Source organism: Mugil cephalus, chromosome 9, assembly GCF_022458985.1.
Source record: "Mugil cephalus isolate CIBA_MC_2020 chromosome 9, CIBA_Mcephalus_1.1, whole genome shotgun sequence".
In the NCBI taxonomy this organism is placed as follows: Eukaryota; Metazoa; Chordata; class Actinopteri; order Mugiliformes; family Mugilidae; genus Mugil; species Mugil cephalus.
The window spans coordinates 596,851-619,225 of record NC_061778.1 but is presented as its reverse complement, the minus strand read 5'-3'; the positions used below and the strand labels follow the sequence as shown (position 1 = coordinate 619,225).

Genomic DNA, 22,375 nt, shown 5'->3' with positions numbered 1-22,375 from the left:
CTCATCTCTTTATAATCTTAAACCTGTTTACATTCATTTTACTTTCAGTTGCTGCATGAAGTGGTTCCTTGTGTCTCCTGTGTTGGTTCCAGTCTCTGTTCAGTATTTTATTTGTTCTTATCACGTATTTTTCTTTTGTTCCTGATGGTTTTTGTCTTTCTTATTTTTCTGACCTCTTCTTCTCATCAGCTTCATATTTTTCAGGATGTTTGGAGCAACACTCCTCCTCCAGTAAGTACTTCTCTGGTATTAATCCACGGTAAAAAAAAGAAATGTTCAAATGAGCTGAAACCTTCAAGACTCAACTCAGGATCTAATAACTCTAAGATAAAATAATAATAAGATAAAATAATAAGCTGAAATACTGACGACTTCTTTAATGCGATGAGTGTTTGTTTGTTTGTGTATCAGTCTGACACACTGAGGATTTAAAAGATGGATTTCTACATTTAGTCGTCTTGGTGTGGTACGATTGTTCGAGATCTTTCTACCTGAGTGCGTCCTGACATAGACGCCACCTCCGGTATGACTAAGACCAACTTGGTCTTCTACGCATGCACGTTTTTTTTTTTTTTGTCTTCCTTTAAACTGGACTCTATCTAACATCCCAGAAACTTTTATAACAAACTATTAGATTAAAAAAATCAAAATGACCTTCACTTGGCAGAACATGGCCTGTTGCTTGATTTTGTTCAGATTGATGTTGTTCAGCTCGGTTTCTCACGGTGTCTCCGTTGGTGAGTTTTATGAATTTAAACCAAATAGTATTTATCTCTGATAAACAGATAAAAAACTGATTTATAAAGTCAGAAAAGAGTTGTGTTCAAACTGCTGCTGGGTTTTTGAATATGTTGAGACGAAGCCGCGCTGTTGTTCCGTAATGTCGCCATTGTTGCTGACACATGGTGTCTCCGGCTCTGAGAACGCACATGTTCGACCGTGGTCTCTGCTCGTATCTAACACACAGGTCAAATACTAGATGATGTAAAACTAGAACAAATGTTTCTCTACAGACTTTGTCATGTTTATTTGTGTTTTTATTTACTTACCTTAAGATAAATACAGTTTCTGTCTGTCTTAGCCTGTAATGCTAAAGCTAATGTTCTGTCAGCCGTTAGTCATTAGCCGTTAGCCATTAGCTGTTAGCCATTAGCTATAGGCCTCGTTCTCAGAACATTTTAGGATTGATTTTGATTTGGAATATAAATCATATAATATAAATCATAAATCACTTGATGGTTCCAACATATATTTAAGGTCAGGGCTGGTTTTTGTCCTTAGCTTGAAGCTCAGGTTGGAGTTTTGTACGTCGACACATTCGACCTCGCAGACTCTTCCTGTTTTGTTGATAAGTCATAGACAGAAAAAGTGCGGACGCCATGATAGCTGCTCTAAACTAAAACACTAAAGTACACGTCAAATAATTTATTTTCAGGATGGAACCAGTCATTTTAGGACATTAACACAATGTCAATGAATGTTCATGTGATGTATTTATATCCAGTCTATCTCTGTGTTGAGGATGGTGATGAGATGGTTCACTGGACATAGAGCTGCTCTGTCTTTAACTTCTCTGATCTGTGTCCTTCATTCTCTCCTTCAGAACCAACAACCATCACAGCTGAACCTGGACAGACTGTCTCTCTACAATGTCACGCTCCAGACAATGGACCTGTCAAAGTTGTGGACTGGACCAGAACTCACCCGAAGACAGATGAACATGTCTTATTGTGTCGGAATGAGCAGTGTGATCCAGACAATCAGGATCCATCCTTTAGGGACCGAGTGTTTCTGCAGGAAGGATGGAAGGAGAACGGAAACGTGTCTCTGATTTTGAACAATGTGACGACTAATGACAGTGGAACGTACATGGTTCATGTGCAGCTAAAGAACAACAGCAATAAACACTTATGCACCATCAACCTCAACGTTGTTCCACCAGGTGAGTGAATAGAGACGAGTCTCTGATCAGAACTGAAGCTGCTTCTGGTTGATGAAGATGATGATGGTGATGATGATGATGATGATGGTGGTGATGATGATGATGATGATGATGATGATGATGAAGATGATGATGATGATGATGATGATGGTGATGAAGATGATGATGATGATGGTGATGATGATGATGATGATGATGAAGATGATGATGATGATGATGATGGTGATGATGATGATGGTGATGATGATGATGATGGTGGTGATGATGATGATGATGATGAAGATGATGATGATGATGATGATGATGATGGTGAAGATGATGATGATGAAGATGATGATGATGATGATGATGATCAGATGTTTGAGTTTCAGAAAGATGTCGCTGATGAGATTTTGAAGTAAACAGCTGAGGGAACAAATGGATTCTGATCTGACCTTGTTTCTGTCTGTAGGAAAGAAAGAGGATGGAGGAGACAACAATAAAAAGGACAATGATGGATCTCTGGGACAGACAACTCATCTGTTACCGCTGCTGCTGTTGTTGTGTTGTTGTTGCTGCTGTTGCTGCTGCTGCTGCTGCTGCTGTTGTTGTTGTTGTTGTTGTTGTTGTTAGATTTGTGATCTACAGACGTAGACAGTGTCAGGCTCCTGTTCCTGTTCCTGAACAGACTGAACTTGAGGAGGTTTAATTGTCTCAGATGAACTGAGCTCTGATTCTCCTGCTGCTGTTTCTAGTGAAGTTTCAGTATTGTAATAGAATCAATACAATAAAAAGATAAATAAAATAAACACTGTCTTGTCTTATATTGTTGTTTAAATAAAGTTTAGAAATCGTCATCATCAACAAATTGAACCAGAACATCAGGTTAGAAAGACAATTATAGAAAGAACACTTTAAATCACATCAATATATTAGTCATTAATTAAAGAAACAACTATAATAAGGTCAAAAAACCTTTGAAAATAACTCAGAGAATTTACCAATTAAAGGTTTTATATGTTTTTTCTTTTTTTTTCTAAACAGATGTAGATGTAAACTTCGGTCTGCTGCATGAACGATTCTTGTTTATTATATCATGTGATAGGTCAACTGGAAATCAGGCCGTATTAATGTGATATTAACCCGCTGAAAAGACACGTATCGCCACCTAGTGCGGAGGAGGAGAACAGTTATTAGATTTTCTTGCGCCGCAGCGAGCCACCGAGTCACTGTGCCACCCTTAAACTAAACTATATTTATTTTATTGCATTTTATTTTATTTTATTTGTCATTCAGCCACATATCCACGAATGTAGGCACGCTAATAAAAAAAAACACTCCTCTCCATCTTTGAAGCAACACACTAAAACTCTGAGACATTCCACTAATATGAAAGAAACTAAGACTTTGGATTTATGAGCCCTTTTCAATGGATTCATAAAATATTCTGAAATCTTTTCTCTGAAATGTCTGTAGTTCACTGGCGGTTATCGTTACTCTGGGTTGTATTCTGAATATGGTTCATTGAAATACACACATGTTTGTATGGCCGTCTTTGTGAGGGCACTCATTGGCATAATGCATTTCCTAGCTACTAACCCTTTACTCTAACCACCACTAACACAAACACTAACCTTAACACTAACACTAGCCATAACCTAATTGTAACCTTTACCCTAAAACTGAGTTTTAATCTTCAACACAGCCAAAAAGTGAGGACCGGCCAAAATGTCCTAACTTTACACAGATGTCCTCAATTTGATGGTATGAAAGCTTAAACTGGTTCTCAGAAAGATACCTGTACAAGAACACACACACACACAGACACACACACACACAGACACACACACACAAACACACACCGTGCGTTCCGTGTTCCAAAAAAACTTCCGTGTTGACCCGGAAGTGAAGGCCTCGCCGGGGTCAAGGGGGCGGAGTCACCGGGCTCCAAGATGGCGTGGAGGAGCTTCTCCGTCCTACTCAGACTCACCGGAGAAGAAGTTTCACGGAGCTCCGTGAAGGGAGGAAGGTCAGTTCTCACAGCCGCAAAGGAGCAGCCTTCTCCGGCTGACTTAGAGACGGAGCTCCGCTGCTCGGAGCTAGCTCTGTTAGCTTCCCTGTTAGCTGCTCTGTTAGCTCGGCTAGTTAGCTGGAAAGTGGCTATAAAGTTTAACCTGGTTGAGTTTGTGTGAATGTGTCGCTTAGTTTCTTGTTTATTACACTTTTCACTGTTTTTATTCATTTATAGATTCATCAGAACACCGGTTTTTAATCTTTAATGTGGTTTGACCTCATTGAGAAAGACCCCCAATAAACCAGAACCATCAGGTCCATGTTCCTGACCCTGGTCTCTGTGGACCCTGGTCTCTGTGGGTCAGACTTCAGTAACACTGTGTCTGATTAATTAGTGATGAACTAAAATATCTTCTAGATCAGAGACTAGAAACCACCCTGATGGTAATGACATCATTCTGATCATCCATCAAACCCTGGAACAGACCTGAACCAGACCTGGACCCAGAGTTTCTAGAAACATCACAAAGCTGCAGACCGCAATGCTAAGCTAACAGCTGCTAACAGCTCCATGGCTGCCCTGCTGTCTGTCCACCAGGTGTCCTCACGGCATCCAGCAGAGATGTGGCTTCAGGAAAGCCGCCAAAAAACCAGAAACCAAGAAGGTGGAGGAGGATGTTCTGGCCCCCTACACTGAGTCCTCTGAGGCTGTGGCCCAACGCCGGACCCCGACCCCCCACATGACCCAGAAGACTCCGTCCAGCTCCCCCCGAGCCTTCGGCCGACTCTTCCGACCGTTCGTCTTCACCGTGGGGGTAGGTGGAGTTCCCCGTGGGGGTAGTAGAGGGTGCAGGAGTGGACAGGTGTTAACTCCATGTCAGTTTACAGGCTGCTCCTTCGGCTCGGCCGCCATCTGGCAGTACGAGGCCGTCAAGTCCCGGGTCCAGAGCTACTTTGACGAGATCCGGGCCGACTGGCTGGAGAAGGTCCGTCCCCAGAAACGAGGGGACATCCGCAAGGAGGTGAGGACGAACACATTAAAGCTCTGGTTAATCTGGATTAATGCCAGAGTAAATAACCAGAAGTGAGCTGAACCCTGGTCCTGGTACCACAGAGGTCCTGACATAGACCTGGTCCAGGGAGAACCAGACTCTCTGGGTCTTTGCTCTGTCTCTTGTCTCTTGTCTCTTGTCTCATCCTGAAGATGTTTAATGAATCAAAGTGTGGACAGATGTGAGACCAGGACCAGGACCAGGTAGAACTAAAGACGCGAGGAGGAGTTTGATTGTGTGATTGTGTTTCAGATCAACCTGTGGTGGAACGGCCTGAGTGAAGGACAGAGGACGGTCACAGGTGAGTCGACACAGACGCACATTAAACCAGAGAAGAAGAAGAAGAAGAAGGAGAGTTTGTGGTTAATGATGAAGAGCTACAGGATTCATATTTAATGTTAAAGAATGCATTATTACATATTATTATTATCGAACACAACACATCACTTCTTCTTCTCCTCCTCCTCTTATTTTTATATAGTTGATAAGCTGGTAGTTTCCAGGTGTATTAGCTCCTCCTACTGGACGTTCACTGCTCTCTGATCTTTTAGGATAATCCAAAGAACATCCTGTCGTGTGTGTGTGCAGGTTTTTTTAAATTTTATTTCACATTTTTAAATGAAATAATCCATGAAGTGATGTTTGTTGCTTTTCCCAGGGATCATTGCTGCCAACGTCATCGTCTTCTGCTGCTGGAGACTTCCTCCCCTGCAACACCTCATGGTCAGATACTTCACGGCCAACCCGGCCTCCAGTGAGTCCCTCTGCTCTCTGTACCAGCAGCTCCCTGGAAAATATGACCACAAACAAACAGAAACACAAGTAGAGACCAGACCTTTGACACTGTTTCACTCCTATAGAAGGTTTTCACAGCGCGTCCATGATGGAGGAACTCGGTAAATAAATCACACAGACTGAAGTAGATTCATTTATAGATTCATCAGAAGATTTAAATCTTTGTTGTGGTTTGACCTCTCTGAAAAAACGTCCCCCAGAACCATCAGGTCCATGTTCCTGACCCTGGTCTCTGTGGATCCTGGTCTCTGTGGACACTGGTCTCTGTGGACCCTGGTCTCTGTGGACCCTGGTCTCTGTGGACACTGGTCTCTGTGGGTCAGACTTCAGTAACACTGTGTCTGATTAATTAGTGATGAACTAAAATATCTTCTAGATCAGAGACTAGAAACCACCTGATAGTAATGACATCATCCTGAACTCATCCATCAACTCTGGAAAGTAGTAGATGGTGGAAAATGGTGAATTATAATGATACTTGTGGCTGCACCGACAGGTCAGACTGTGAAAATCATTTGGTATTTTATAGATCAGTTGTTTCCAACCTTTTCCAACCTGGGGCTCACTTTAAAGTCTCAAACCTCCGACCCCATAAACACGGAGGCCATATAATACGTTCAGGAGCTGTCCATCAGCACCACCCAGGTGTCAATCATTGAAGGAGCTGTCCATCAGCACCACCCAGGTGTCAATCACTGAAGGAGCTGTCCATCAGCACCACCCAGGTGTCAATCATTGGAGGAGCTGTCCATCAGCACCACCCAGATGTAGCCGTGCTGAGCGAGGTGCTGACTGTCTGTAACAGGCTAATTACCAGATGATTCATAAATAACAGGATCCTTCAACAGAGAAATACATTCTCATATATAACAAACATCTAATATCAGATCCAGATAAAATCCAAATATCAAAAGAAGCTGATTAAATCTATAGGCTGACAAATAAACTCAAAACCCTGATATAAAGATGTAAATTCTGCTCAGGTTCAGTCAGAGGAAACTTAAATGTAAGCAAAAGCAATAACATCTTAGAAGCTAAGTTGATCATATTAAGACGTCACAGTGTTGGTGAAGCTATAAAGTCTCAGACCCACAGGTTGGAATCACTGTTATAAACTAGAGAAGCTACAGTCTGAGGTAGTTCAGTCCATGAATTATATTATTATCATTACATTAGAAAAATAGTTCACCTGACAGGAGATGGACCGAACTAATCCAGACTTCAGCCTCTAGATCCTGGTTGATCTTCTCTAACCTCTGGCTCCTCATTTCCTCTGATAACTTTTATCTGTCTATAAAAGTCCAAATGGTTTTTCCGGTTGTTGCAAAAGCACGACAGTAATTCACCGCTCGTCTGGTCATGTCCCATAATTCTCTTAAACTCTGGTCACATTGAGGAAGATGGATTCAGATGAACTGGTCACGTGACCCATTGCATCATCTCCAGGGAAACGACAAAAAAGTGTTTCATTAAACTTCAGAGATAAACATTTATATGGATGCGTCATGAGAGCAGAAATGTTTTAGCTTTAGATATTTAAGAGGTTTTTAGAGATGTACGTGTTTCATTACCAGTTTATTATTGTGATATTTAGGTTTTGTGTGTTTCTTTTGTGTTTCTTCACACCCGCCTCATTCAGATGAAGGGGTTAATCCAGTAAGAGGCAGTGATAGATGTTGACGTTAATAAATGTAGTTTCACAGTGAACTGACATTTAAGTCACGGCTGCTTCAGACTTTATCGTTTATCATTATATTATATTGGTGGCTGCTATAGCTGCAGACGGCCACTAGATGTCACTGGTAGAGTGGGTCTTTGAGGCGTCTTCCCTCCTGTCTCTACAGGAGGACGTGTCTCCTCCTCGTCCAGTTAACTGGTGTCTTGTCTTGTGTCCTGTGGTCCTCCAGAGACGCTGTGCTCCCCGATGCTCCTCTCCACCTTCAGCCACTTCTCTTTCTTCCACATGGCCGCCAACATGTACGTCCTGTGGAGCTTCTCCAGCAGCGTCGTGTCCATGATGGGACGAGAGCAGTTCATGGCCGTCTACCTGTCTGCAGGTGGGCCCTCCTCCTCCTCCTCCTCCTCCTCCTCCTCCTCCTCCTCCTCCTCTGTTCCTCTTCTACTTCTTCTTCTCTTCGTTGTTAACGAGTAGTTTTCCTCCTTCCTCAGGCGTCATCTCCACGTTCTTCAGCTACGTTTGTAAGACGGCCACGGGGAGGTTCGGTCCGTCTCTTGGGGCGGTGAGACACAACTTAAAACTGGATCTTCCTTCTTGATTTATTCTTCCTCCTCTTTCTTCTTCTTTCTCTCTTCTTATTGTTCTTCCTGTTTCTGTTTCCAGTCTGGAGCCATCATGACCGTCCTAGCAGCCGTTTGCACCAAAATGCCTGAAGCTAAACTGGCCATCATCTTCCTCCCCATGTTCACCTTCACCGCTGGCAACGTAAGCACCTCCTCCTCCTCCTCCTCCTCCTCTCCCTCCTCCCTCCTCCTCCTCCTCCTCCTTCTCCTCCTCTCCCTTCTCCTCCCTCCCTCCTCCTCCCTCCTCCTCCTCCTCTCCCCCTCCCTCCTCCTCCTCTCCTCTTCCTCCCTCCCTCCTCCTCCTCCTCCTCCTTCCTCCCTCCTCCCTCCCTCCTCCCTCCTCCCTCCTCCTCCTCTCCCTCCTCCTCCTCCTTCTCCTCCCTCCCTCCTCCTCCCTCCCCCTCCTCATCCTCTCTCTCCTCCTCCCTCCTCTCCCTCCTCATCCTCCCCTCCTCCCTCCTCCTCCTCTCTCCCTCCTCCTCCCTTCTCCTCTCCCTCCCCTCCTCCTCCCTCCTCCTCCTCCTCCCTCTCTCTCCTCCTCCTCCTCCTCCTCCTCCTCCTCCCTTCTCTCCCTCCTCCCTTCTCATCCTCTCCCTCCTCCTCCCTCCTCCCTTCTCCCTCCTCCTCCCTCCTCCTCCTCCTCCCTCCTCCTCATCCTCATCCTCTCCCTCCTCTCTCTCCTCCTCCTCCTTCTCCTCCTTCTCCTCCTCCCTCTCCTCCTCCTCCTCCTCCCTCTCCTCCTCCTCTCCCTCTCTCCTCCTCCTCCTCCTCTCCTCCTCCCTCTCCTCCTCCTCCTCCTCCTTCCTCTCCCTCCTCTCTCTCCTCCTCCTCCTTCTCCTCCTCCTCCTCCTCCTCCTTCCTCTCCCTCCTCCCTTCTCCCTCCTCCTCCTCCTCCTCCCTCTTCTCCCTCCTCCTCCTCCTCCTCTCCTCCCTCCTCCTCCTCATCCTCCTCATCCTCTCTCTCCTCCTCCTCCTCCTCCTCCTCCTCCCTCTCCCTCCTCCTCCTCCTCCTCCTCCCTCCTCCCTCCTCTTTACCTGTCTCCCTCTGTGTCCTCAGGCTCTGAAGGCCATCGTTGCCGTGGATACGGCCGGTCTGGTTTTGGGCTGGAGGTTTTTGGACCACGCTGCTCATCTGGGAGGAGCTTTGTTTGGGATGTGAGTCTGTTTAACATCAGGATAAAATAATTAAAAACAAAAGAGTTTCTAACGTTGTCCCGCTTCCTGTTCCTCAGATGGTACATCCTGTTCGGCCACGAGTTGATCTGGAAGAACCGAGAACCGTTCGTTAAAATATGGCACGAGCTGAGGACTCGAGGAGGAGGACGAGGAGGAGGAGGAGGAGGAGGAGTTGTCTAGAGCCAATGATAATAAGTGTCTAAATGTAAAGATGTATAAAATGTACAGAGACCTGCAGCGATAAATAATTAATCAGGTTCACGTCAGCAGTTTGATGCTGGTGGAAAAAAGATTTAAATAAATGAGACAAACACTTTTTAAATGGTTTGTTAAACTCTGTTTATTTATGTTTGTTGGGTTCTTTGAAATAAAACTTTGAAATGTTCAATGATACGACTCCCGTCTCTAAATGATGTTAATTAAACTCTGAGAACTAGCCTCTATGCTAACAGTAGCTCTCTCTAGCCTCTATGCTAACAGTAGCCCTCTCTAGCCTCTATGCTAACAGTAGCTCTCTCTACCCTCTATGCTAACAGTAGCTCTCTCTACCCTCCATGCTAACAGTAGCCCTTCCTAGCCTCTATGCTAACAGTAGCCCTTCCTAGCCTCTATGCTAACAGTAACCAGATGACTAATCGCACAAACATGACGAGTTGTTTGCTGAACAGAGTCTGAAGTCCACAGAGATACAACACAACAGGGAGGATCGGGTCTGGATCAGATCTGGATCGGGTCTGGATCGGGTCTGGACCAGGTCTGGACTAGGTCTGGATCGGGTCTGGACCAGGTCTGGATCATCAATGTTTTCCTGATAAAACATTTCATTCATGGAGAACTTTGCTGTCCCGGCCCCAGACCCTGAGGTTCAGCCCCAGAAATAAAAGCTGAATCATCACATGGTCCCTGACCCCTGACCTGAATCAGGTCCAGGTAAAACTCTTCCTTCTTCACACATTAATTAAAGACAGAGGACGATAAAATAAAAGTTAAACCAGTTTCTGCTTCGTCTGATAAACAGCTGCAGGTGAAACGTCGATACTGGTGTCCAGAGTTCATCGACCTCAGAGGACCGGACTCCCAGAAACCACCAGACACAGAGCTGCACAGATCCACAGAGACCTGGCAGACGGTAAGACCTGATCCTCAAGTCCCGATACTCTAGACCTGATCCTCCAGACCTGATACTCCAGACCCGATACTCTAGACCTGATCCTCCAGACCTGATACTCCAGACCTGATCCTCCAGACCTGATCCCGTAGACCCGATCCTCCGACTGAAGCAGGTATCAGAACATCTTTCTCCTCATGCTGTGAAGATTTCAGGTGTTGGTTCAGATAGTTTAAACCAGAAGGACGTGGTGAAGAAGAACTGGTTAAAGGACGAGTTAGTTCTGGAGAGAATAATAAAACGTTTGTGTCGTGAATCAAACAAGAAATAAAAGTAAAAACATTGTCAAGTATTTTGTGATGCAGCTTCTTCTAGTTGGAGTTAAACCTTCAGACTAAGACATTTGTCTGGATCAGCGGTGAACACACGTTTTAGTTTGACTTTCAGCTACTACTTTTGTAGTTTGTTTGTTTGCTGTGCATTTTTAATTTCTCCAGGATGCTTAGGATCAGTAGTAAGCATCATCTCTGACCAGGTCGTAGTTACTGGAAAAAGAAAACATCCTCATATGTATATCACAATAAATTCACTAATGTTTAACAAAGTATGAAGCTATTCATTTTAAAACCTGAACACGACTGTAGGATTATTATTAGTATTTGGGATCAGTTGGACCTAAGAGGAATAAACAGGAGATAGTTTTAAATTAGACGAGCTAATAAACATAAATAAACATGTTTCACACGTAAAATCGGCCGTAAAACGAATCTGATGAAATTCGCATGATCACCTTCATACTCCGACTTCTGTATTGACCCTTTACTACCACTAGATGGCAGACTAACGTGTCCACTTATGAGGACAACTGGTCTAAATGAAGGATAATAATCTGCCACAAACCTAAAAGGTTTTTAATAATAACCGTACAAAGTAAGACATGATTGAAAATAAATAACAGACATCAAAAGCATTAAAAAAATACAAGATACTTAAAAGATAAGATGAAAAGATAAAGGATTTGGTTAAAAAATTTAATAAATGTGGAGAGAATGAAAGAGTGGGAGTAAAAGTAGAGCTGGGTATAGAAAAAACCGAGGACAGAACCCTGTGGTACACCAGAAGAGACAGCTCGGATGAAAAAGTCTTTAGCTGAATTCTTGTGTAAAAAGAAAAGTACTGATCCAACTCCTTTACTAAAGTAAAAATAAGATTTTTTTTCTTCCATTAATGAAACAAAACATCTGTTGATAATTCTTTAAAAGTTGTGTCAGAATAATCTGGACTGAACTGAGCTGAGTCATGAGCATCTGGATCATTTAACAGCTTTGGTTTCAACAGCTTCTCTTTTCTTGAAGCCAGAAACTGTTGGACTTTATGTTCAGACTCAATGAATGGACGGGAAGGTCGAGGTTTTACATATCTTCCTCCTACTCTCTACTCCAAAGTAACAAGATGTTTTTCCTAAGGAAAGAGTAGAAAGTCCAGAGCAAAAGTAAAAAGAAATGCTGCCATAGCTACAGTAATGAAATATTTATACTTAATTACTCACCGCCTATTTTTTCTTATTATATTTTATTAGTTTGTACATAAATAACTAATTCATACAGACACACTGAGAACAAAAAGATGTGTTGGGGAAGAAGGAGTTATTCTAGGGATACTCCAGTGTCAGTATGAAACTTTTTAAGAATAAAGAGAGAAAAAACAAAAAAGAACAAACCTTTAAACAGAAAGCTAAAGTGAAAGTGAACAGATTTACATGTATCTGTACATTTGTCCCAATAAAAAGTTAAACTCGGATCTGTGGAAGGTTCATAAAACATAAACCATGATGATAAAACATTAGCATTTGTTCTGTTGTTCTCCATGTTCTCCAAGTTCTCCAGGTTCTCCAGGTTCTCCAGGTGCTGTGCAGCATGGCGGTGTGTCTGCAGGTGATGGGTCTGGTTCTGGGCCTGGTGTCCTGGTGCTTCCAGTCCAGCTGCACCTCCTCCCAGGTGTGGAAGGTGAGGAGTCAGGGGGAGTCGGTGAGCAACAGCCAGTGGCAGTTTGAGGGTTTGTGGATGAGCTGCGCCGCAACGTCTCTGGGTTCGGTCCAATGCAGTCGCTTCAAGACGGTGCTCGGCCTGTCGGGTGAGAGAGTCCTCATTCATCCCTGTAAACTTTATAAGTGAAGAAGTGAGCTGAGTTAGAGAGGAACAGCAGGATCAGGAACGCCCTCCAAAGACGCCGTAAAACTGAGCACAACAAAACTCAAAACAACACAACATTTACAGCACAGGCCTAAAGTGCCCCGGGAATATTTTTAAGATTCATATTTTCTGAGAATCCAGAGACGTTACGTATTTAACATCGACTACAACCAAGAAGAAACAGCTAACTAAGCTAGCATGCTAAAAGGTTTAAATGAGCCCTTAATTTAGTTTGATATTTATTAACCCTCCAGGAACCAGGAACCATATGTGGTAACGTGGTTCCTGGTTCCTCTCAGTGAGGTTTATGGTCATGTGGTTTTCATTGAGCCAATAAGAGAAGATCCAGGAAACATTGTCAGGTCTAATCAGGGTTTAATGTGGTCTACAAGGTCCCCCTCTGAACTGGTTTATTAGGAACCATGAAGAAGAACAAGTGTCCTAATGTTTCTAATGTGATGATGTTGATGATGTTCTAATGTGACAAATACATGTTTACATTAGTTTAAGGACCAGGGACCAGATGGACCAGACTCAAGTAAACAGACCAGACATGAACCCAGATATGAGGACACAGCACATAGAACAGAACCAGATATGAGACACTCATTCATCTGGATTTAACTCAGGAACATTAAAAGTAAAACAGTCTTCTTGTGTCCTACAATAAAGGGTTAGCTACAGGCTTAGTTCAGCTTAGCTTTATTTATTTAGTTTTTTTAGTTTTTAATTTACTGGAGGATGTGTCTGTTTCCTCTGATGTTCTAATGTGACAAATACACGTTCACATTAGTTCACCATTTAACCTCTCATCATTCCAGTTTATTTAGGACGTAGCCAAAATAAACTGACTCCTGTTGATGAACATGTTGGAGTTCATTTAGGTCTTGGTCTCTTTTTAAAGTGAAGACTCTAAAGTTTCTAGTTGACTTCAGCAGAATTTAATGTTTATCAGTGAAACCAGAAGAAAATGACATATTGCATCATGCAGCATTTACTGGAGTCCAGAGCTCTGATTGGTTCATGAAGCTGCTCTGTCCCATAAACCACCAGAGGAACCATGGAGGGTTAACAATAAGGAACCATATGTTCACAGTCCTACAGTAGGTCTCCCAGTGTCCCAGTATTTCTAGGAGTTGCCTATAAAGAGTTCATCTCGATCTCGGTCTCAGTGGTTTCCTCAGAGCGCTGGTGTCTTCTGGTCCTCAGCTCACCTCCAGGCCTGCCGGGCTCTGATGATCCTGTCTCTGATCGTCGGCTTCGCCGCCATCATCGCCTCCGTTCTGGGACTCAAGTGCACCAAGATCGGCAGAACCTCGGAGCAGGTCAAAGACCAGATCGCCCTGAGCGGAGGAGTCATGTTCATCCTGTCTGGTAACTAGACCACAGACCTGGACGCTTCCTCCACGAATGAATCCAATGGACCAAACTAAACTCTGTCCCCTCAGGTGTCCTCACTCTCTCTGCTGTGTCCTGGTACGCTGCCAGAGTCATCCAGGACTTCTACAACCCGTTCTATGGAGGAATGCGGTCAGTCAGACTCTCATGACCTGGTTTCAGGGTACAGGTTAGGATCTAGGGTCTAGGGTCTGGGTTTGGGTCTAGGTCTGGGTCAAGGGTCTAGAGTCTAGGGTCTGGGTCTGGGTCTGGGTCTGGGTCTGGGTCTAGGGTCTAGAGTCTAGAGTCTAGGGTCTGGGTCTGGGTCTAGAGCCTAGAGTGGGTCTGGGTCTGGGTCTAGAGTCTAGGGCCTGGGTCTGGGTCTAGAGTCTAGGGTCTAGAGTCTAGAGTCTAGGGTCTGGGTCTGGGACTAGAGTCTAGAGTGGGTCTGGGTCTGGGTCTAGAGACTAGGGTCTAGAGTCTAGAGTCTAGGGTCTGGGTCTGGGTCTAGAGCCTAGAGTGGGTCTGGGTCTGGGTCTAGAGTCTAGGGCCTGGGTCTGGGTCTGGGTCTGGGTCTGGGTCTAGAGACTAGGGTCTAGAGTCTAGAGTCTAGGGTCTGGGTCTGGGTCTGGGTCTGGGTCTAGGGTCTAGAGTCTAGGGTCTGGGTCTGGGTCTGGGTCTGGGTCTGGGTCTGGGTCTACAGTAGTCTAGGGTCTGGGTCTGGGTCTGGGTCTAGAGTCTAGGGTCTGGGTCTGGGTCTGGGTCTGGGTCTGGGTCTGGGTCTAGGGTCTAGGGTCTGGGTCTGGGTCTAGAGTCTAGGGTCTAGAGTCTAGAGTCTAGGGTCTGGGTCTGGGTCTGGGTCTAGAGTCTACGGTCTAGGGTCTAGAGTCCAGAGTCTAGGGTCTAGGGTCTGGGTCTGGGTCTAGAGTCTAGGGCCTGGGTCTGGGTCTGGGTCTGGGTCTAGAGTCTAGGGTCTAGAGTCTAGAGCCTAGAGCCTAGAGTGGGTCTGGGTCTGGGTCTAGAGTCTAGGGCCTGGGTCTGGGTCTGGGTCTGGGTCTAGAGTCTAGGGTCTAGAGTCTAGAGTCTAGGGTCTGGGTCTGGGACTAGAGTCTAGAGTGGGTCTGGGTCTGGGTCTAGAGACTAGGGTCTAGAGTCTAGAGTCTAGGGTCTGGGTCTGGGTCTAGAGCCTAGAGTGGGTCTGGGTCTGGGTCTAGAGTCTAGGGCCTGGGTCTGGGTCTGGGTCTGGGTCTGGGTCTAGAGTCTAGGGTCTAGAGTCTAGAGTCTAGGGTCTGGGTCTGGGACTAGAGTCTAGAGTGGGTCTGGGTCTGGTCTAGAGCTGGTCTAGAGTCTAAGTCTAGGGTCTGGGTCTGGGTCTAGAGCCTAAGTGGTCTGGGTCTGGTCTAGAGTAGCCTGGTCGGTCTGGGTCTGTCTAGAGTTAATCTAGGGCTGGTCTGTGGGTCTAATGTAATCTATTGGCCACTGTATAAACCCTGGTGTGTGCTGGTGCTGCAGGTTTGAGCTGGGTACTGGTCTTTATCTGGGCTGGACTGCTGCCAGTCTGGCTGTGGTGGGAGGAGCTATGCTGTGCACCTCCTGCAGGAGGACGGCCTCCTCCTCCTCCCCCCGTCCTGCACGGTGACATTATTTACTTATTCATTTATTTATTCATTGTCCGTTTAGCCTCCTCTCTTCTCCTCCTTCTCCTGCTCCTTCATATGTTTCTCTCTCTGTCTCTTCCAGTCTCTTCTCCTACTACTCGTCGGCGAGCGGAGGTCAGACCATCTATCGAGCCTCCTCAGCCTCCGGCGGCAGCAGCTCCAAAGCTTATGTCTGAGAGAAGCCTCCCATCGTTTTCTACTGGTTTTACTTTCCCTGATCTTGTAAATAAACGCTGATCTCTCTGGATGTGTAGTTCTGACTGTGTCCAGCAGGGGGCGACAGATATTCATGTAAGATCTTCATAACATGGGCTCAACTACAACTCCCAGGATGCATTGCGCCAACAATCAGCCAATCACAATAATATTTGACAAACTTGATCAATGAAGAATATTAACATAATTAAAAAAAATAATAAAGAAACATTACAGACAATTTATATATATATATGTATATATATAATCAGAAGGTAAATAAGTAAAAATGGAAAAATAAAGGCAAAAAATAAAGAATATTGAAATAAACGTGAAGAGAATCTAATATATAAGGAAATGAATATAAATAATAAACCAGATAAACCTAATCATAAAGTAAATGTGTAGAGATATATAAATAAAATCACAGTGTACAGTTAATTAAATAAATAAATAAATACAGGCAGGAAAACATTAAAAACTTATAAAGCTAATAAAAAGGAAATAAAAATCAAACATTTGATAAAATTCTGATGCATATGTGTGTGTGAGAGAGTAGGTTAAATATGAATAAAAAGAGAAAATAAATTAATAAGCCAAAAAAAATAACATGTGGAGGTTTGTGCACAAAGAAAAAATGGTAATAATAAACATATTCAGCAGAATTAAAATAAAATAAATGTGGGGCAATAAATAAATTTAATGAATAACAAAGAGAAAATCAATAATGTTAAAACAATTCATTCATTTAAAAGAAAAATAAATGGAAACACAAACATACATGTTTTTATACTTTGAAATTATATAGAAATAACGAACATTTATTTATTTTATCAAGTGTTAAATCATTTCTTGAAACATTATTTCCTTTTTCTTTGAATGATTCATAAAAAAACAACACGTGTGAATCTCTCGTCACTTCTCAATGGAGGGAAAAATCACAGAGACTCCGCCCACAGTGAGACTCCGCCCAGATATTGGCCCCGCCCACATCAGCAGCACCTATTAATATGGAGAAGAAGCTTTGTCCTGATTAAATACATTTAAAGGAGTTGTTGTTCGACCTGTAACGTTAAACTACAGCAGAGATAATGAGCTGAGGCCCCGCCCCCTTCACATGTGCTGGTTATTTCCTGTGTTGTGTCTTTGATGTTTGCATTAGCTGTCATTAGCTGTCTTAGCTAGCAGTGTGTCCAGCTCTGTTGTCTCCGACCAGGTCCAGGGGGACAGCGTTTTAACCCGACAGACTGTGGAGACCTTCCTGAGGTTGTGGTTCATCCCCATGAGTTTGCTGCCGGGGGTCGACGGGGGGGTCGGGGGGAGGAAGCAATGACCATTTCCTGCTGCAGCTAGAAAATAAAACAAACAGGAAACAAGCAGCAGAGCTCGACGAGGAGCCGGACAGAAGACAGCAGAGGACACGGCTGAACCTGAACCACATCCAGAACCAGGACCAGGAGCCGGACCAGGAGCCGGACCGGGAGCCGTCCCTGAGGACCAGCGAGAAGACAAAGGTGAGACCTCTGAGGTCCTGATCCGGCTTCTGGTGGGACGGGGTTGATCTGAAGGCAAAGAGAATGAATTCACTGGAAGCTTCAATGAACGAATGAGTGAATGTGTTCATGTGTGTGACTGAGCTCGTTGCCACTGCTCTAGTTTTACTGTCGATAGACTTCATTCGTCAGATTTCTTCTCAGTAACACAGATAAATCGAAGTATTTCATATGAATTAAATGTTCCTCCACGTCGTCTTCAGTCTGTTGGACAGAACTCCAACATTTAGACAGTTTTACTTCTTCCTCCTTTAAAATCAGCTCCAGCTCCGTCAGGTTGTTGTGAATGGAACATTTTAAAGTGAACGTCATGATGCTGCCTCCACCCTGCTCCACCCTGCTCCACCCTGATGATGTGAATGGAGCTGGGACGAGTCTGGTCCTCCTGCTGACTCCCTTAAAGCTCCATGTGAACCTGATAGTTGGATGTTTGGGGGCTGGTGTTTAGAGAGAAGCCAAGTTAAACTTCACAGAGCAGAGTGTGAGACGAAGCTGCTGACGGACGCTGGCGTCCTGGTGGCTGAGCTGCTGGTGTTGGCTCCAGACGTGGTCGCATTTAAATTCATTCATCTTTTATATTCCAATGGTTCCTCTGAGGCTCTCTGACCGGGGCCAGATGTTTGTCCTGAGGAGCGACTGGGACTCCTTCCTCCTCCTCCTGCTCCTCTTCCTCCTCTTCCTCCTCCTCCTTCTCCTCCTCCTCCTGCTCCTCCTCCTGCTCCTCCTCCTCTTCCTCCTCCTCCTCTCCTCCTCCTCCTCCTCCTCCTCCTCCTCTCCTCTTCCTCCTCCTCTTCTTCTCCTCCTCCTCCTCTCTCTCTCCTCCTCTCCCCTCTCCTCCTCTCTCCTCTCCTCCTCCTCCTCCTCCTCTCCTTCCCCTCTCCCTCTCCTCTCCTCCTCCTCTCCTCTCCTTCTCCTCCTCCTCCTCTTCCTCCTCCTCCTGCTCTTCCTCCTCTTCCTCCTCTTCCTCCTCCTCCTGCTCTTCCTCCTCCTCCTCCTCCTCCTGCTTCCCCTCCTCCTGCTCCTCTCTGGAGAGCTCCTCAGGAAAAGATTTTATTTCAGGATCTGAGCTTCAGAGCCGATGAAACGTTTCTTATTTTCCTTTTAACCGCAGAGACTTTAGGAAACATCTTTGTGATGAGTTCATGAAATCAAATGTAAAGAGGATGGAGAGAACTTTGTTTCAGTTCACTGCCTCTGCTCTGGTTAATAGTTAGTAGTTGATATGTGTTTGTATGTAGTCTGTAGTTTTAATGAGGCGGGGCCCTGGGACAGAGAGGCCCTTACTTACAGTACTTAAAATACGGAGCACAGCAGAATAAAAGCTGACTTCTGTGTTTGTGGCCCAGTGACCTTTTATTAAACCTGCTGACTCGCTCCATGAAGCTTCAGCTGTAAAGAGAAGTTGATAGTTTCTATTTGAAATGAACCTGAAACACATATTTAACCGTATCTAAACTAATCTAATCAGACTAAACCAGTTTATTTAAATGAAAGATTCAGTTAGAGACAGAGAGAAAAAACATAATGAACTTTTAACGAGACCATAAAATAACTTCACTGTTTTCATCTAGTGAAGAATATTTGACTTTGTTTTTGCAGAGGTCAAACTCAGCTAAGCTAAAATAAGCTAAGCTAAGCTAATCTAATCTAAACTATCCATCTGCAGCTCGGTTACCAAAACATTAGGGACCATAGTGAAGTCATTCCAATGTAAATGATGTTGAGCTGATGGTTTAAAGTTTGTGGTTCTGTTAAACTGGACTGATGTGAGGAGATGATTCATATTTGAATCTGTGAGTTAGTAGAAACTGAACCAGAACACCAGAACCTCCACAGAGACTAGATCTAGAACATTAGAACGTGTTTCCTGGTGTTCCTAATGAAGTGGCCACCTCACTCATTTGTACAGATCAGCTACATTGCACAATGAACATAATAAATGTCCTGTCATCCTACAAATAAAACGAACTATTAGCATGTTAGCTTGCTGCTGTTAGCGTTTAGCTCTGACTTCACAGCTTTTGTCTTTGTGAATTTATTGACATTTATATAATAAAGTTATATATATTGTGTGAGTGCAGCTCTTACTTTAAACATGTTAAACCCAGCATGTGACACTGGAGGTCAAAGGTTAATGTTTTAGAGAACGCAACGTGTCCCCACAGAGACAGAAAGACGTGTGCATTGACCTCTATTGAGTTAATGTGTCAGCTCTGTCTTTGTGAAGGTGAGTGTGTGTTTAGCAGCTGACTGATGACTGCAAGCTGCAGGAATGCAACACACACTAGCACACTAACACACACTAACACTGTGGAGGACGTGGATCCTAATTAGTTTGTTGTTGAATGATTTTTTGTGTCTGGGAGGAAACAGGAAGACGTTTGACATTGAAGGAAAGTCGGAGTTTAGACGCTGAAGACTCAGACTCAGACTCAGATTAAACTCTCAGCATGTTGCTGCTGCTCGAGTTCACAGCTGATCAGATATTGGCCCCAGTTCATCTTTATTAAACTCACCACAGCTCATGTTTCTCTCACATTTTTCTGTGTCTGTCACTTTAAGAGGAGACCACTTCATGGGCAGTAGGAAACGCGACAGCTCAGTCCGTGCTCGGACCGACACAAGGATGAAAAAGCTTTAAATTCACCAGATCATCTCATTAAACAACAGTTCAATTAATCAGTTTTATTTCTCACAACAGCAACTATTTAAATATGTGATGCATCGATTTTCTTGCAGAAAAAAGGCAAAAGATACTTCTTCCATAAATAAATAGTTTTTATTTCAACAAAAATCATTGATTCAAATTATTCTCAGACATGTGAGAATGAAAATAACTTCACAGAATGAGCTAAACATGGAATAAACATTAGATCAAACTGATTTAAATGATTAATAGTCAACTAAAACATATTCTGATCTCTTCAGTCAGCATGAAGGATGTTTCATCAATAAATTATATTTCATGAGTTTATTTCGGCAAATTTGCAAGAAAGATTCTGACGCTTCAGAGTGTTACTGAACGCCTCTTAATCCGGAGGCTGGTCCTGGTCTGAGAGGCTGGTCTTGGTCTGAGGAACCTGTTGTTGAGATCAGTTCTCGTTGAACCGGTTGGAAGCTCCAGATTCCCTCCGTGCACCTCTGACTCTGAGTCCGCCTCAGAGACGCGTGAGCCCGGCTTCAGGAGACAGACCGACCCGCTGCCATGGCTCCGAGCTGTGAGTATAGAAACCAACTTTAAAAAAAAAAAAAAAAATCAATGTGAATGTCCCGGATAAAACTACAAAGTGACGCAAGAAGCTGAAACTGGATTTTTTCTATTTGTACCGGATTTTAAGAGAAATAAAAGATAACACGAATAAAACCTTTATTTCTCCTGCAACATACAAGAGATCAGCAAAAATACCAAGACCAGAAAGTTTAAAAGATAAATGATAAAATAGTTCCTGCATATGTACTGAAACGTGCGATGGACTGCACACATGCAGCAAAGTTATAACCCGTGAATATTACGTGTTAAACCTGGAGCTGTAATAATATTGTGCGTGTTTAGTGTTTTTCGTGGAGCTGATCAGCAGAAAAATGATTTAAACAAGGATTAAATTATTGTTGATTAGTGACTGTTTGATTTGCTGGCAGAGACCAAACCCACAGATAAAAGGATTTATATTTATTTTATTGACTCAGATCCTGAGTCATAGAAGCTTTGTGCCTGGTTCTAAAGCTAGGGTTGAGGGCCCTCTGAAGGGACGCTGGCTGAATGTGAAGGGTCGGTCTTTGGGGCTGGACCTGTGGAAGGGGATCAACATGAATCGCTTCATTCTGACTCGTCAGGTTGTGGCTTTTTCCATTAAAGCTGTAAACAAACAAACAGAAGAATGAAGACGGATCAAAGTCCAATCTCTGTCTTTAGTCCTCCTCCTCCTCCTCCTCCCCCTCCTGTTCTTTCTGCTGGACGTGATGAGTGAGGAGAATAATGAATGAATGAGTGAATGATGGAAGCAGAACCTCCCTCTGCTGACTGAGACTCTTTAACTTCCTGTTTCTGACTGAACCCCCATGACCTTTGACCTGTGGACTGTGGTGGAGAGTCAAACTGATCACAACCGATTTAATTGTCGCTCACTGGGACCAGGCGTGGCCCCTGAGGGCCCGAGGGAGGGCCCTTATACGCTGGTTAGATCTGTTAAATATTTATCAGACGCACCTTCACTGAGAGGAAAGTTTACAGCGTCTGACCTCTGACCAGTTCAGAACCTGCCTGACAGTCTGTTGGATTTAAGGTTTTCCTCTACGTGGTGGAGACTGTGGATGGATATTGGTTCATTCCTGGTCTCAGTGTGAACAGGAGGAACCGACGGAGAATTCGGCTTCAGTCATGATTCTTGCTTGGGGTGCGAGAGGTCCTGGGTTCAAGTCCCAGACAAGCCCCCACTAGTGTTACGACCCAGCTTTGGCAGGGAAGAAACATTACAACCAAACGGAATCGTCTTTGTAGTTCAGGTTCATTGTGTCATGATTAATGCAACAGAACATGCAGCACTGAGGCTGGACAAGGAGAAATCATGAGAACAAGACAGAACTAAACATTTAGACCAAGTCCCTGTTAAAAATCTCAAAAGAAAACCCTACACACCTGTAAACAACACCCCAAACCTGAATGTGTCTTCACCAACAACTCCCAGTGTGAACAGAGACACGTATGAATGAGTCCAGTCAGACGACAAAAGTCATGGTAACCGTTACAATCAACACCAGGTGAGGGACAGAAACATGGAGGTAGAAGAACAAAAGATGAACCAAAGCTGGAATCAATGAGACGTGGAGACATCTTGGTCGTCTCCTAAGACTCTAATCCAGGGGGGTCCAACTCATTCTAGTTCAGCTCAGGACCAGTAACACAACAGAATAATAAGGAACGACAACTCCACGTGTTAACATTAGTTTTTGTTCAAGAAGAACAAGGAGATTAGAGAACGTTTAGATTTAATAAAATATCATTTAATAATAATCAGAGTGATCTGGACTTAGGTC

At 44.1% G+C, this 22,375-nt stretch overlaps 3 protein-coding genes across 4 annotated transcripts in view; all 3 read left to right on the top strand.

The window, feature by feature from the left end:
• Positions 1–3,807: 3,807 nt before the first annotated feature.
• On the top strand, positions 3,808–9,646 carry LOC125012982 (presenilins-associated rhomboid-like protein, mitochondrial). Its single transcript, XM_047593226.1, has 10 exons — positions 3,808–3,950; positions 4,533–4,749; positions 4,816–4,956; positions 5,239–5,287; positions 5,645–5,740; positions 7,689–7,838; positions 7,951–8,021; positions 8,123–8,224; positions 9,140–9,237; positions 9,315–9,646. The coding sequence occupies exons 1-10, from the start codon at positions 3,874–3,876 to the stop codon at positions 9,436–9,438; spliced, it is 1,125 nt and encodes a 374-aa protein (XP_047449182.1). The 5' UTR covers positions 3,808–3,873; the 3' UTR covers positions 9,439–9,646.
• A 332-nt stretch (positions 9,647–9,978) lies between these two features.
• cldn15lb (claudin 15-like b) lies at positions 9,979–15,840 on the top strand. Its single transcript, XM_047594440.1, has 7 exons — positions 9,979–10,188; positions 10,277–10,541; positions 12,245–12,499; positions 13,768–13,932; positions 14,007–14,088; positions 15,448–15,570; positions 15,676–15,840. Exons 3-7 carry the CDS (start codon positions 12,283–12,285, stop codon positions 15,767–15,769), a joined length of 681 nt encoding a protein of 226 aa, XP_047450396.1. The 5' UTR covers positions 9,979–10,188; positions 10,277–10,541; positions 12,245–12,282; the 3' UTR covers positions 15,770–15,840.
• Positions 15,841–17,155: 1,315 nt separating this feature from the next.
• LOC125013812 (tumor necrosis factor alpha-induced protein 2-like) overlaps positions 17,156–22,375 on the top strand; it is a 29,555-nt gene continuing 24,335 nt past the window's right edge. The window contains exon 1 of one of the 2 annotated variants that reach the window (XM_047594712.1): positions 17,156–17,302. The gene's annotated coding sequence lies outside the window, so the exon portion shown is untranslated. Of the gene's footprint in view, positions 17,303–20,355; positions 20,560–22,375 lie in introns of those variants that run through there. The other variant, XM_047594711.1, reaches the window with a different exon arrangement.

Excerpts from the sequence above, each read along its gene's own strand:
- LOC125012982 (XM_047593226.1), top strand. The coding sequence starts at position 3,874 with ATGGCGTGGAGGAGCTTCTCCGTCCTACTCAGACTCACCGGAGAAGAA. Across the intron at positions 5,288-5,644 it reads AGGACAGAGGACGGTCACAG|GGATCATTGCTGCCAACGTC; the intron begins GTGAGTCGACAC and ends TGCTTTTCCCAG. Across the intron at positions 9,238-9,314 it reads GGAGGAGCTTTGTTTGGGAT|ATGGTACATCCTGTTCGGCC; the intron begins GTGAGTCTGTTT and ends CCTGTTCCTCAG.
- cldn15lb (XM_047594440.1), top strand. The coding sequence starts at position 12,283 with ATGGCGGTGTGTCTGCAGGTGATGGGTCTGGTTCTGGGCCTGGTGTCC. Across the intron at positions 12,500-13,767 it reads GACGGTGCTCGGCCTGTCGG|CTCACCTCCAGGCCTGCCGG; the intron begins GTGAGAGAGTCC and ends TCTGGTCCTCAG. Across the intron at positions 13,933-14,006 it reads AGTCATGTTCATCCTGTCTG|GTGTCCTCACTCTCTCTGCT; the intron begins GTAACTAGACCA and ends CTGTCCCCTCAG.